The 16774-nt window shown below is 35.6% G+C and overlaps 1 protein-coding gene across 1 annotated transcript; it reads left to right on the top strand.

Annotated features, from left to right (window-relative positions):
- Positions 1-463: 463 nt before the first annotated feature.
- Positions 464-16151, top strand: LOC113067975 (polyadenylate-binding protein-interacting protein 1-like). The gene is made up of 11 exons (XM_026240485.1): positions 464-829; positions 1799-1920; positions 3030-3227; positions 4016-4128; positions 4303-4414; positions 9494-9619; positions 9886-9992; positions 10482-10599; positions 10700-10754; positions 11107-11185; positions 15281-16151. The coding sequence occupies exons 1-11, from the start codon at positions 700-702 to the stop codon at positions 15369-15371; spliced, it is 1251 nt and encodes a 416-aa protein (XP_026096270.1). The 5' UTR covers positions 464-699; the 3' UTR covers positions 15372-16151.
- Positions 16152-16774: the final 623 nt, after the last annotated feature.

The raw sequence follows: 16774 nt of genomic DNA on the forward strand, positions 1-16774 counted from the left end.
ACACATTTAAAAAATGTACATTAAAAAAATACAGTTAAATTGAACTACAAATAACAATACAAATATTGAAAGCAAATAAATTGTCAATTAAAGAAACAAACTGAAAATGGAAAAAATAATACTTGTAATTAATATTAATAAATATTACAATACTATATGAATTACAGTAAAATAACACCGTGACAGTTTGGTCCAGGTCAGAGGTTCTCAGAGTGTAGCTCCAGCTCTAATCAAACACACCTGAGCAAACTAATCAAGGACTTCAGGATCATTAGAAAGTTACAGGCATGTTTGGTTTTTTTATTTTATAATCCTGTTTATTATTTTTTTCACTCTATTTTTGTAAAATACATAATTGTAGTATCTGTGTAATTTTCAGCGGAAACTATAGTTTTCATCCTAAATTTCTGTCAAAGTAAAGCTTAAAATATATAATTTACTGCCACATTTCTCCACTAGGATGACATTATTTCCAATAGATGGCAGTGCTCCTTTGATCAGGAGCACTTTGCATTTCTGGAGAACGACTGAGGAAGTGATTAGTGTTTAGGTGCCAGAAACAGAAATAGTGAAGATGAAAGTGAGAAGCAGATTGTAGAGTGAAGCTGTCTGTGTAGTGTTACAGTGGCCCACTGAGATCTGATCCGTGTGTTTATTCGCGTCTGTCGACAGACAGCTGAGATCAGCGAGACGAAGATCATGAACAACAGCAGCACACCACCCTCCTCTTCCTCATCCGAGGCTGGAGACAGCAGAAGTTTAGTGTTTGGCCCGAGTGAACCGCTCAGAAAGCCGCTCACGGCTCCTCCGGTGTCTGACAGCAGCGCAGGTGAAGTCGAGTTCACTGCTAGCTCACATGCTAGTCAGCTAATGTCTCTGCGAAGTAGCTAATGGTGCCAGAGACTTTTGAGGGAGATATACACGCACAATTCCTAGTCCTTTTTTGTCTAGTTCTGTATTTGTGATATCCTCGGTTATAAAAAATCTGAACATTTGGGTTAATTATCCCGTGGAAGAGTGACTTCAGTCGATGACAGTTAATGCTAGTCACTGTAACTTTAGATGTTATCACGATATATACACATGCATTTCATTTAGAGAAATATTATAATGCTTGGGTGAGGTAAAAAGCAGTTTTTTAACAATGACAGTAGAAATACCTGAAAATATACATGGGGTCCAGGTTTATGTGGAAATATATGAAGTTACCAATGCTTTGACGATGTGAAACTCATCTTTAACATTTCAGTCAAGTTGACGTTAGATAGATATCACATCAACCATTTTAACAAGAGTTTCCACCATTTTGCTGTTTTAGATGTATTTAGTTATTGGATGGATGGATGGATGCATGCATGAATGAATAGATGGATGTTAAAATGGATGGATGACAGATGGATAGATATATGGATATAAAGATGGGTAGATATGATAGATGCATGAATGGATGACTGCAGAAATGAATGGATGGACGTGTGGACAGATGCATAGATAGATAGATAGATAGATAGATAGGTGGACTTTTACTGGAATTCATGAATTAGAGGTTGTTAGTGGGTGAGATTGCTTATTTGGGCAAATCTGTCATGTGACCTGAGTGAAGAAGTTAAGTCATCTTGACATGTTGCTTCTGTATCTACACTTCAAGTCTAATGTGTGGACATATCTGCTTGTTTCTCACATTTTTGACTACTGGAAAAGTCATCAAAACTATGCAATAACCGAAAGCAGGAATTACTGTGTATAGTGATTACATTTGTTCAACATTAATGCCAGTCTCCATCGCTCTGTCTTCCAGAGAGCAGATCCTCAGTTTCTTCAGGGCACAATAGCAGCAGTTCTGCAGATGCGCTTGTGGAAAACTCCAAACTGTCTGCGGCTGCATCTGAGTTTGTCCCGGGCTCTTATGCTTCATTCCAGGTCCATGTGGCTCTTTTTTGACACTCTTTTTGGGAACTCTCTGTGTGGAATTAGTTAAGGATGTTCATTTCAACCGGTTAACCATTAACCGACCATTAAGAATTTTGACCGATTAATACAATAAGTTATTATAAGTCATTAAATTATTTATTTTCAGTAATTCATCTAAAAATGTAAAAGGTTTTCTGCATGGTTAAAATATGCTATGCGTGTAAACATTGTGTGTTTTTTTTAAAGTGAGGGAAAAAAAACATTAGTTGCATTAGGTCTAATGCTGACTCGAAATGTTAACAAATATTTTAATAAACACAGCTATAGGCTATTTTAGTTCCCCTCACCACACAACAAATCCTTTCAATGAACAGTATTTAGAAAAGAACAAGAATTAAAATTGGGGGGAGCTATAGAAATATAAACAAAATAAATAAATTTAGGCTAAAACGAAACTGAAATCTACATTGGATCTCTCATCAATACAAAATCAAATGTTTCTATATTCTCTATATTTGAATTCCAAATTATTATGTAGGCTACTTCACTTGCATTCCAATATCCACGTAAAACAAAATGTTTTGCATAACATCACGGCAGTATTTTATTATGATAATGAACAGACTACCTTGTCAAGGTAGCAAAGCTTAACTGTGTGCATGCATGCGGCGCCAGCGCAGTCATTTGAGTTTTATGGAAGCAACTATTCCTTTTAGCCAATAAAGAGCCTAATCGGAATTGTAAAAGGTTTTCCTTTATTTGTGCACATTCACAATAAAAACAAATCTTTGTGCTTTTGTAATATAAGCCTAAAGAAAAATAGGATACCGCTTTCTGCCATCTGGTTTCCTTTTGCACATCACAAAAATGAATCGAAACTCTGTAAACAAGGCTACTGGTTGCACAGTTCTTTGCTAATTTTCTTATTTATTTGTTTTATATACGTAAAATTAATTCCCGGGAAACAAATGTATTATTTTTAACCAGTCTCAGGCACTTAGCCATCCTTTCAAATTTAAGTAATTTATAATTTAAAATAATCTTGTCAGTTAGGAAAAATAACCAAAATGAACATACCTAGTATTAGTCTAATGTTCTCCTTTTTTTTTTTTTTTTAGGATGATGTATATTCTGATGAATCTGAGGGATACTATGCCGAGCCCTCGTTGGCTGATTTCGTTCAGGAATTCGTAAGCCATCTGTACTCATCTCCAGGTTCCTTTGAGTCAGAAATCAGTTACATCACAGACACGTTGAACAGCTGCGTCACTACAGAGGAGACTCTGCAGGAGCTGGTAGAGCTCATCTACGTACAGGTGTGCTTCTGAACACTTTCTGATATTGAATCTGTGTGGGAACCAGGGCCGTCCTTTGGGACGAACGGACTGAGAATGTTAGATATTTTTTTATTTTATTTTTTTTTACACATGATTAAAAAAAATATATCAAGTGTGAAAAGTAAATCTTTCTACTTGTTACTATATTCATGAATATTGCATAGTCTAATAACCAATATAAATAAATAATTTACTACATCAATATTTTACAGCCATTTCATCCTGTATTTATTTATAGCTGTCTAGTAAACTATACATTGTACAGTCCAATGTACTGTATATAGATAGATAGATAGATAGATAGAAAGAAATAGATATATATGAATTATAAATGATGACACAAATCTGAATTCAGCAGGATGAACTGTACTCTAATTGTAAAATAATATATATAGAGGGGGGTGGTGTTGGCGCAGTGGATAAGACACATGCCTTTGGTGTGAGAGACCCGGGATCGAATCCACTGTGAGACACCAACGTGTCCCTGAGCAAGACACTTAACCTCTAGTTGCTCCAGAGGCGTGTGACCTCTGACATATATATATAGCAATTGTAAGTCACTTTGGATAAAAGCGTCAGCTAAATGAATATATTTAATGTAAATGATTATCTCTTTGGGTTTGAGACTTAACTGTTTTCAACTTTAGGGATCTCATCTATGCACGAGCAGCTTATAACACTCCAAAGAGAAAAGAAAACCTGAAATTGCATCACATAACCATTTAAGATGAATGCAATGAAAGCCGTCCTACATTTGTTTTCCACAGTCCACGTCTATCCCTCACTTCGCCTACACTGTAGCGAGGCTGTGTAACCATCTGTCTCATCACATCCATTTCAGTCCAGCCAGCGGTAACTTCAGACAGCTGCTGCTGAAGAGGTACATTTGAGATTTAAGTACCCATTTCTGGGTGTTTCATAAAAGTGCCTTGACATTTGGTTCTTAAAGTCAACAGTTTCTTCCCTTTTCCATCTTAGTTTTTACTTTCAGTTTCATTTTGTCTCATTTTTGTTATTTTCATTTATCCTTTAACTCCATTCTGTGTTTGTGTAGGTGTCACACTGAGTATGAGCAGAGGGAGCAGGCCGTGAGAGGAGATCCAGACACCCGAAAAAAGTTTCACTCTTATGTGCTGTTTCTGGGGGAGCTTTACATTAACCTGGAGGTCAGTTCACTACCAGTGCTTTTCACTTATTACCACAAAATATAAGACATATGATTACACAGCTCTCTGGGCTACAGTGTAATAACCAATATAAATTAATATTTATATCCATCTAATCTTGTATTTATTTATTTGGTAAAGCTGTTTGATGAACTAAGTAATGTACGGTGTTATTTCAGTATTATTTATATATTATGGTTTTTATATTTTCAGTTTTAATTTTAGTTAGTTTATTAGTTAGTAGTTCCTTTTTTTTAGTGTAATTTATTACTTTTAAGATTTCCTTTGTTCATTTATAAGTTTTTTTTTTCTATTTTTTCCAAATTATTTATTTATTTATAAGTGCTTCAACTTATTTTAGTTAGTTGCCAAGTCAAGTTTATTTATTTAGTTAGTTATTCTTTCATTTCAAATGTATTTATATTAAAAGTTTAGTTCACCCAGAAATGAAAATTAGGGCAAAAATGACTCACCCTCAAGGCAATGCTAGGTGTATATTACTTTCTTCTTTCAGACGAATCCAGTTGGAGTAGTGTTGTCACGGTACCAAAATTTCAGTATTCGGTACCGATACCAGTGAAAACCCACGGTTCTCGGTACCAATTTCAGTACCAAAGCAAAACACAAAAATATGCCAATAAAAAAAATTAAAAAACACTTTTTATCACTTAAAGAACCAGTAAGATGAAAATTCTAAGCTTCCTATCACTGTTTATAAGTCCTGTACAATAGGTTTAAATCCATCCAAGGTTTAAAAAACATTGTCATTTTGTCAAAATATAATTTTAAAATTACCTCAATTCTCAGAGATCCCCAAACGGTTCGCGCGAAGCTGTTCAAAAGATTCAGTTTCTTTAAACCCCACCTTTCGGTAGCATACTGTGTTCTGATTGGTCAACTAACATAGTCAGGTTTGATTGGTTGTTCCGCACACAACTTCACGGTAAACTATGCGTTAGCATCTTTTTGGGGTGAATTATGTCTTATTCCTCTCATTGCGAAGCAAACCGTAAAATAAAAAACTTGAACAGTCTCGCTGCTTTTTCTTCTGTGTGTGCGTATTCAAGCCGCGCGCTTCAGTTTGAATCTGAATAGCGCGTTCAGCGCGGGGGCGTGGTCACATTAGACATAATGAAGGGAGACGTGAAAAACGGACATCGCGTTGTTTTCATATGGATTACTTTATCACAGAATATCTGTTAGCAGCACTTGTTACACTTCATTTTAATGACGTGTTTGTAAATGAAGATAAGCGCAGACAGGCTGCAGACAGCACACATACTGATAAGACGCTCAGGAGAAAACAAACACATAACTTTATAATCATACTTCGCTTTGTGATTCGGAGATGCTTGTTGGTCTAAATAAAGTGTTAACCCTCTGGAGTCTAAGGGTATTTTTGGGGCCTGGAGAAGTTTTGTCATGCCCTGATATTTGTGCTTTTTTCAGTTTCTTATAAATATCTAAATGGGTAAAGTCTAATATCACTGTAATCAGCACAAACTGGGCTATAATAATATGTGAAATGCATGCATGTACATGATTGTATTTTTGAGAAAAAAAATGTTATGCATGGTTAGTGAAAAACTAAAAATGTTAAATCACTTGAATAAGGCCATAAAACACATACATAACATTGGTTCCCGGGATTGTTGAGAACTGGAACTTGTAGCCTAGAATTTTTCTTTCTAAATTATGTGAAAATCATCTTGTTTACTCATTCACAGAAAACAATATATTGATTTAAATTTTCTAAGACACTTTTTGTTGGTAAAAGTCATATGCGAGTAGGCGTCAGCTATCATGAATATCGTTGTGATTTACACCTGAGAAGACAAAGGCCTGCATAATGAGCTGCATAATGAGCCTCTAATTCAACTGTGCCACTGAGGGAGGACTTACAAGAAAGAATGTGAGAACAAAATAAAAGTATATAATTTTATGTTTGTAGTTTATTAAGAATATATTTAATTATCCCACAACATAATTTAATATCCACTTGGGGGAGCAGTTAAACAGTTTATTAGGGACAATCGAAGCCGACTTTCAAACAAATTTTTAGGCATCCTTACTCCAGTCACACAATCCTTCAGAAATCCTTTTAACAATCTTATTTTCTACCAAAAAAAAAAACATTTATTATCATCATCATCATCATCATTATTATTATTATTAATGTTGAAAAGAGCTGAGAATATTTTTCAGTTTTTTTTAGGGGGAATAAATTGAAAGAACTGCATTGTTTTTACATTTGTTAGAGTTATCTCTATTTGACACATTTATATTATTTACATCAAGCTTTTGAATGGTATAGTATTGTATACTGTTATTGAAACTTCATAATGTTTCACTTGATTATACATTTAGTCAGGAATTATAGTTTGGAAAAAGTATTTGTAAAAAGTCTAACTAGTAAAATGTTTACACGTTATGTGAAAACTAGTACAAATAAATAAAAAGAGACTTACTCATGTTTATGATCTCTGCTGAATAAAGTGCTTCATTCTTTTTTCTGAGGAAATCCATTTCTCAAATCCTCAACCACATCACATCTTTTTGGGGAGAATTATGTCTTATTCCTCTCATCGCGAAGCAAACAGTAAAATAAAATAAAAACTCGAAGAACAGTCTGGCTGCTTTTTCTTCTGTGTGGGCGTATTCAAGCCGCGCGCTTCAGTTTGAATCTGAATAGCGCGTTAAGCACGGGGGCGTGGTCACATTAGATATAATGAACGGAGATATGAAAAATAGACATCGCGTTGTTTTCATATGGATTACTTTATCTCAGAATATTTGTTTTCGGCAGCACCTGTTTAGTTTAAAAGTAGACATTTCAGGCTTTCTATAGATATCTCTCTCATATCTCTTCGTTGAGTATTCACGGAGTTACAGTTCATTTTAATGACGTGTTTGTACATGACGATCAGCGGAGACAAAGACTGCAGACAGCATACCTTGTTTGTTATCTTTATTTTATAAGTGCACAAAGGTGTTTTGTTATTATGTCTGTATCCAAAAAAAAGTAGACCCTTTACAGATTCGATTGATGTATTGCTCTTATCTGTACGATTAAAACTGAGAGTGTAATTTAAGTTCTTTTCGGGGTTATCCGGAGAAAATGACTAAAAACGCATATATGCGTTAATGGACTCGAGAGGGTTAATGAACCCTCTTTTATGGCCAAACGCTTTGAAAATCCCGCCTTGTACTCACCGAGATTAGAAAAGCAGTCATCAGTGAAATGAATTTTAGCCATTGGTTCTTCTGATCTTCATTCTTTGGCAGTGAAAATAAAACAAACTTGCCTTTACAATTAAAAACACACCGTCTCCTCGACATGATGCTCTCACACCAACCAGAGCGTCTGTGTGGGGGGGTGGGGCAGGTCAGAGTTCCGTTTCTCCCAAGACGGTAGGCGGAGATTATTATGCAAAGTGTTCCTAGTGACGTACATAGAGATGGGTAAAAGATTTGAAATCTATAACGACTCGTTTGAGCGATTCAGAGTCGACTCCTTACTTTAGAAGCCAATAACTTTATAAATCATGTACTTTTTGGTTTAATTACTTTGCACATTGTTTACACTGATGGACAGCTACATCATACACTGTAATACAGGTAATTTTTGATTTTCCATCTGTGTGGCTCTTTAAAATAAAACCAATGACATTCTTTATACTAATTTACAATTGTGTTTAAAGTTTTTTTTACAAGTAATACAATTATGAAAAATAATAAACAAGTTTCACCCAAATTTAATTTGTCTTTTAATTAATGAAATTTAAACATTTTATTTTTTGGTAAATAAAGGGGATTTGCTATTCAAATTAAAACATGGAAGAACTATTGTATGATTTAATTCTTTAAAAAATAAAGTTTTATTAATATTTTCAACAGTAGTAGCAGTATTACATACATTCTACTAAATATTAGTAATATTTCTTGCACAATGCCTTTACTGATTTGCTGAAATCAAAACAGGGATGGTAAAAGATGAGTGCCAGCCAATTAAATTGCCATGTGCGCATTAGCTCCGCCCACTACCGGAGAAACCGGCATATCTTATGCTTGTTCGAAAAAATCTAATAATTCTAAATGACAGGAGAAGACAACAAAAAATACAGTTTACATGTAGGACATCCATTCGGCGTGGTAAGACTCTCGCTCTCTCTCTCTTTGCATGTGTGAGAAACAGCGCTAGGTCAATGAGGTCAGTGTTGCGCATGTGCCGTGAAAACCGAATAAAAAATTAGTCTCGTGAAAACCAACATTTTTTAACAGGAGCAAAGGAAGCAAAGTTTCCTTACTTTAGCAAAGAAAAACCAGTCTCTTCTTGGCTTATATCGAAATCCTCCGACATTCTTCTTTACAAATCCTCGTTTTGTACTTCTAATTAGTGACCGTTGTTTTGTTTTGATCTCTCCCCTGTCACTTCTGAGCTGTACATAAGCAACCCCAATCTCATACATCATTCCCCTGAACTACTTCGTTTATAACAGTGAGCGCAAGCTAGATTAAATTATTATATTTTAAATATACAGGAGGACTTTGTTTCCTCCCAGGAGCTGTGTGTGAGACTTTTTTTAATGGATGGGCACCTTTTATTTAACTTCTTTTGGACTCATGCATGCAACACGCGCTGAGTGCCATGAAACATCTTAAAAGATCAAAGAGAAGTTTTCAATATAACTCTGACTGGATTCGTCTGAAAGAAGAAAGTCTTATATACCTAGGATGTCTTGACGGTGAGTAATATATGGCCTAATTTAAATTTTTGGGTGAACTAACCCTTTAAAGAATATATTTGATTTTATATATTGAATTTATAATAACATATATTGTCAGCCAGTCATCATTACAAAATAAACCCATCAGCAGAGCTTGCCCTGCTTCATTTGAGCAAATCATGTAACGCTAAAGTCTGAACCAATCAGAGCCCTGTGTATCTATTCCTTTGTATAATCTAGTGTATAAATCTTAACATATGTATCTGCTTGAATTCAAATGTCAGAGCTGTATATTTATTGTTTTCAAAAATATGAGCTACTACAATTCTTTATTCTATCAATTATCTTTTAGATAAAAAGTGGAAAGGACAAACCTGGGCGAGCTAATATCTTACTGGCAGCACTAAAGGATCTTTTGAATGCATTATTTTCTCACCCAGAGGACCCCAACCTAATGTGTGCTGTCAAATTACTCAAGGTTTGAACTATTCCTCTTCTTACACACTGTGAATACACTAAATGGTACTGTTTCAATGCAAATGTCAGAGCCAGCCTGTAGGAGTTATTAAGTGACCTCAGGACTCAATTTAAGATTATTAGTGACCGTAGTTCTGACATTAACAAAGACTTTGAAATTGCCAGGCAACTCAAATCAACTGAAATGAAATAAGTTATTAATCTGCAGATAATAATACAGTACTGCACTGTTGATGTTGACTTTCATTGTTTCACTGATTTGACAAGCTGACTGGTTCCGTTCTGGAAGACACATGGAAGGAGAAAGGCCAGTCAGACATGGACGAGATAATCAAGAAAATCGAAGTCATTCTGCTGGATGCCAAATGCAGCCGGTGAGTGAGTCAGGCAATGCTTCAATAGAATTTTTTAATGTTCAGGATATAATATATCAAGGTAATTATAGATAGATAAACCTATACATGAAATGGCAAAACACATCAAAATAATTATTTGCAAAACAATATGATTGGCTTAAATGTGAAATATATATATATTTTTTTAAATACATAGTTAAAAATATCAGTAAAACTATAATAATATTTCAGTGATTCTGAAATACACTGGTTCAGTTTAATGTAGTACTGAGCACTGTTTGTACTCCTACTGTTTATTATTATTTTACTTTTGCATAAAGCTGAGTTGCATTGCCAGCATTTATTATTTTTTTTGCTAATGACACTGGAGATTGTCACTTTCATTTGCTTTGTTGCTGAGTATCAGTGTCAGTGTGAACCGCTCTTAGATTGTTGAGCTGTACAGTTCAGTATTGATATTTACTGTATCTGTGTTTATTGATGTTTACTGTATGTGTGTGTTTGTAGAGATGTCAGGACGATGCTGTTGAAACTGGTGGAGTTGCAATCCAGTAACTGGGGTCGAGTTCACACAGCCGCAGTGAGCAGTGACGCTACACCTGACAACGACCCCAACTACTTTATGGTGTGCAATGCCAAAGAAATGAAATATATTTAATCAGGTTTTGAAATATGTAATCTTTGTAGCCTCTTTTAATGTGTTTCTGCATGGTTTTGCTCCTCAGAATGAACCAACCTTCTACACAGCAGATGGGACGCCTTTCACAGCAGCGGATCCTGGTGAGTATCGGGAACATCTTCAGTCTGCTGTGACCCACACAGACTTCAGTGTTTTATTAAGCGGGCCAATGTCACAAAGACATTATTGGGTTCAAAATCAAAAGAAATTCAGAAACTACATTTTAAGGGAAATAAAAAAAGCTATTTAATTCATTATTTTATTTTAATTCATTAATCTTTTATAAAAAAAATAATAATTAATTAAGTTTTTTTTTATTTTTTACTTTTTTCTTCTAGATTCTCTTTATCATAACGTGTCAGGACTATTTATTTATTTTTCATATGAATAATTACTGTGTTTACTACTAATCTACTATTTTTCTTATCTGTCCCTTTCTTTTCCCCATCACAGAATACTCAGAGAAATACCAGGAGATTCTAGACAGAGAAGACTGCTTCCCTGATGCATATGATGAGGATGGAAATGATTCGTAAGAATATCCTAAGTTTTGTTTGCTTGATGCACAACTAAAATACTATATAGTTTTTAATTAATGTTTTGAATTAATTTAATATAAAGTTTTAATAATTCTTTTGTTTTTATCAATTTTATTAGTTTTCATTTTTTTATTATAGCTATTTAGCTTTCATTCATTTTAAATTTGGTTCATTTTAGTACGTCAATTAAATTAACAATGTTTTATTTTATTTCAAGTAACAAAAATGTTATTTATGGTTTAAGTTACCTCTAATAACCCTGGTGTGACCGTCCCCTCTGGTAAAACTCCAGTAATTGTCCTCCTCACAATAATGCTGGGGTGAGTCAAAGAGCACATTTTAGTGAAGTCAGCAGTCCAGGGAGAGAGGGGGGCTTAGCAAGACCTGCCAGTCTTATTCAGCATAGTCTTCAGCCCATTGGATGGGCCATGAGCAGTTAACAAAGACCAGCCAACAGGGGGAGACTGTAATTCATGTGATGAGTTTTAAAAGATACAGTATGTAGTTATGAGAAACACAGTCAAAATAAGACTCTTGCATAGTTTATTCATAATTTTAATGATTTAGACAAATGCACAGTTTCAAGAAGTTAATGTAAATATAAGCTTTTGCTTATATAGATTTTTCAGATTTTAAAAGGACTCTTATGCTCACCATGGCTGCATTTATTTAATAAAAAATACAGTAAAAACTGTAATATTGTGAATTATTATTGTAATTTTAAAGTAAGAAAAGCTGAATGTTCAGCAGCTATACTTAGTTTAGTGCACCCTTGCTGAATTTAAGTACTTTCTGCATTCAATATAAGATGACAGAAAAAGCTCTGAACTGTGACAGTCACACTTACCGTTTTTAATTAGCAACGGTGTGTTGTTGTTGTTTTTTAAATACAAAGTTGCAAATTTAAAAAAAGGTAAATGTGACTGTGACTTTTACAATTCTGACAAACTTTTTTTTTTACTCTTTTCTTGCAATTCTAAGTTCACATCTTGCAATTCTGTTTTTTTCCCCACCACATCTTAAAAAAAGTAATTGTTGTTATATTACAAATACACATTTGATTTTTATACCTCAATACTGAATCTATCTTTCACAGGTTTTGACTTCAAACACCCCTAATATACATATATATATATATATATATATATTAGGGGTGTAACGGTTCACAAAATTCACTGTTTGGTTCGATACGATACACTGGTGTTTTTGGTACGTTTTAGATACAGCAAAAAAAAAAAAATTGGCAGATAAATTTCCTTGAATTTTTACAAATGTTTTATTTATTAAAACTAACAAAGTATGATTTTTTTTTTTTTTTTTTTTACATTGAACAATGATGGAGCTATTCTTTACCCATCTTCTATGGTGTTTTCTTAGCAGCATACTGTGTAAAACACAAACAATTCCTTAAAATAAAAATGTTACATTGTTGTAGTAGTTAGGAACAAATACAACTTTATAAGGAGTGTGTTTTTACACAATTGGTTCTCTGTTTGGGCTTTTGTTTTTTGGTACAAAGCAGGAATTACGGTCTGGCTGAAATGGGCTCGTGAAGGAATATTGTAACGGGGCTCAATTACATTGAGCATGTTCATAAAACCTGCGTCTTCCACTACAGAGTAAGGTCTTATATCCGCGGCTATAAATGTACCAATCGCCGCGGTGATGTCTTTTGCCCTGTTTGAATCAGTTAGGATAGTTTGTGGTGTGTATGTTTCTCCTTTTTTTTCGTCTTGTTCCAGATACTGACACACTGGGGTGATGTAGGCGTAAATGAGTTGACATGTTTGAAGTATTCCCACTGGTGTACCCTATTGTCATGTAACAGATGCGACATAGCTACCGTTGTTTTTTTATCCACCACTCTCTTGCCATCACCATCATAGTTTACAGGGAATCCAAAGTGCACCCAAACACCAGACCTGTTGGTTATTGGAGGATCTTCTATTTCTGGTCTGTTAAACGCATTAGCCATTTTGCAACGAGCCTTCAGCGCGTACTGAGTGAGTGAGCGCCTGACTGAGTAGCCTAACATAAACATATAAGTTGGTGTAATTTTTTCTTCGGGGGTGTCAGAGGCGTTGACTGTTACGTCGTTTGGGTTATTGGGCTACCTTGTTGAACGCATAACATTATATTTCCCACAGTTTTTTATTTTCCAAATGTAATTAATTAGTCCAACGAACCGTTCGGTACATAATGCGTACCGCGTACCTAACCGAAAGCCTCGTACCGAACGGTTCAATACGAATACATGTATCGTTACACCCCTAATATATATATATATATATATGTATGTATGTATGTATATATACACACACACATACTGTATACACACTCACTGGCCACTTTATTAGGTGCATCTTGGTAGTACAGGGTTGGACCCCCTTTTGCCTTCAGAACTGCCTTAATTCTTCATGGTGTAGATTCAACAAGGTGTTGGAAACATTCCATATTGACATGAGAGCATCACGCAGTTGCTGCAGATATGTCCGCTGCACATACATGATGCGAATCTCCCATTCCACCACATCCCAAAACTGCTCTATTGGATTGAGATCTGGTGACTGTTCAGGCCATTTGAGGAAAGTGAACTCATTGTCATGTTCAAGAAACCAGTCTGAGATGATTTGAGCTTTGTGACATGGTGCACTATCCTGCTGGAAGAAGCCATCATAAGATGGGTACACTGTAGTCATAAAGGGATGGACATGGTCAGAAACAATGCTCAGGTAGGCCGTGGCGTTTAAACGATGCTCAGTTGGTACTAAGGGGCCCAAAGTGTGCCAAGAAAACATCCCCCACACCATTACACCACCACCACCAGCCTGAACCGTTGAGACAAGGAAGGATGGATCCATGATTCCTTGTTCTTTACGCCAAATTCTGACCCTACCATCTGAATGTTGCAGCAGAAATCGAGACTCATCAGACCAGGCAATATTTTTTTCTTCAAACGTTTATTGTCCAATTTTAGTGAACCTTTGCGAATTGTAGCCTCCGTTTCCTGTTCTTAGCTGACAGGAGCGGCACCTGGTGTGGTCTGCTTCAGGGTTCTACGTGTTGTGCGTTCAGAGATGGTATTTTACACACCTTGGTTATAACGAGTGCTTATTTGAGTTACTGTTGCCTTTCTATCATGTCTACCAGTCTGCCCATTCTCCTCTTACATCGAGGCATTTTTGTCCACACAACTGCTGCTCACTGGATATTTTCTCTTTTTTTATATTTCTCCATAATATCTGAGGAGATCAGCAGTTTCTGACCAACCCGTCTGGCACCAACAACCATTCCACGTTCAAAGTCACTTAAATCCCCTTTCTTCTCCATTCTGATGCTCTGTTTGAACTTCAGCAACTTGTCTTCCCCACATCTAGATGCCTAAATGCATTGAGTTGCTGCCATGTGATTGGCTGATAGAAATTTGTGCTGAAAGCAATTGAACAGGTACACCTAACAAAGTGCACGGTGAGTGTATATATAGACTCAGAATTGCAAGGTGAAAAAATTTCAGAATTGTGAGATTTTCAGTTCAATTCAATTTTATTTGTATTGCGAAATAAAATTGCAAAACAGAGAAACAAATAGAGACATAATTAGCTTAGCTGCTGTTCCAACCAATTACAATTAAGTAGTTTAACGCAAGCTAAAGAATAAGAATGTGCACATGATCAGATGTAATTGCAGTCCAAAATTATAAGATGCATTATTTGAATGCTTGGCGAAAGAGATGGGTTTTTAATCTAGATTTAAACAGAGAGAGTATCTCTGAACCCCAAACATTATCAGGAAGGCTATTCCAGAGTTTGGGAGCCAAATGCGAAAAAGCTCTACCTCCTTTTGTGGACTTTGCTATCCTAGGTACCACCAAATGTCCAGAGATTAGGGACCTTTAGGGAGCGTGATGGATTGTAGCGTGGCAAAAGACTAGTAAGGTACGCAGGAGCTATAAACTTTAGAACGGTGAGGAAGCAAAATAAAAATTGTATCTATTGTAAAATAGAAAGATGCAATTATTTTTTTCATCCTGTGGTGGGAACAATCTTCCATCCATACACTTATAATGAAGGAATGCTTCTATGTTGCAGCTTCTGCAGTGATGAAGATGAAATGGATCCGGAGATTGAGGAGGCGTTTGAGAGGTTTTGCATGGAGTCGGACGCAAGAAGAAAGAAATGAGAAACTGTGTGATGGTCATGTTGATGCCACACCCGACCAGCTGGAATGTTTCAGAGCGGAAAAACCAAGAACGTTTTGGTTGATTTTCGTTTGATTTGGCTAAAGTGACACTGGATTCAAAGGCTGGAATTACTGTTTAGATGTAATGCAGCATAATTGGCAAGTCTGTCAGGCCATCAAGTTACCATTGGTTTGGCATTTGGGTTGTGAGGTTTATTTTATGTGTGTTCTGATTTGTAAAAATTTCCCCAAAATTTTTGCAGTGAGATTTTTATGAGCCAAAGAGTAGCATCATCAAGTAAAGTGTGGTTTGTTTGCAAACTAACTGCTCAATATCCAACTAAATGTACGAGAAACTGGGTTCTGCATTTTACTCCTCAATACTTTGCCATGTAGAACCGAAGAGCACAGGGAGAAAGACAAAAACGTTTTAAGAAAATAGATATTTTTCTTTTCTTCCTTTATCCAATTTCCTCAATCCTTTTTAGATTTTCAATTTATGCACATCTTTGAAGAAAAGGCAACCCTGACTTTATAGTCCGTTTGGTTTTTGGAATGCTGGAATAAAGTTTCCTCATATGTTAAGTGTATCAGTTTAGAGGAAAAGCTCAGAACAGGTTTTGGGAGTTTATACAGATTCATCCACCACTGTGATTTACAGAACTTTTCTCATCACCACCACCATCTCATGGATCCCATATAAAGGAATGTTTATTTTACTACAGTTGTAAATATAATTTACTGCACTGTTTGCCTGGAATAAATCTTTATAAAAACACAGTCTCTTTGCATTTCGTAGGAATCCAAGTGACCTGAGCATTTCTTTCCCCCAATGTTATCTATCTATGTATCTGTCTAAAGCAGTTTACTGAAGTAAACATGGGTGCAGAGTATAAAAAATACAGAAATAGTTTTCTCTCTTGCTTAGACACTGGTACTGAATGCTTTGGCATTCAGAAACAAATATACAACTCATCCATATTTGCCTGAGGAGTTCACAACTGTGGAGTTCAACAAGGTTAGACTGTCATAAAGCTGTAGTAAGGTATGCTTTTATATCTCTGCAATCATGTAAATCCAGCTTAATTTCTCATTGTGTGCGTATTTGCTTAACCAAATGCTGATTTGCAGCTATTAACCAGTGCCATAACTGACTTGGAGTGGCCTGAGTCTGACTCCTGAAGGGAGAGATCACAGTCTGCTCTGTAGATGGAAATGCCAAACTCAAACTTTCATCTTCTGGAGAAGAGTTCACAGTGGACTTTATCTATCGGTCTAGCCAAAATGAAGTCGAGTCGCAGTATCTGCAAGGTCACCACCAATCACATTATGTCTAGAACAGGTCATATTTTGTAACCCCCATATATATTCTCCCACAGAAAATGTATTATATGAATTTTTAT

This window comes from Carassius auratus, linkage group LG30F, assembly GCF_003368295.1.
Source record: "Carassius auratus strain Wakin linkage group LG30F, ASM336829v1, whole genome shotgun sequence".
Lineage (NCBI taxonomy): Eukaryota > Metazoa > Chordata > Actinopteri > Cypriniformes > Cyprinidae > Carassius > Carassius auratus.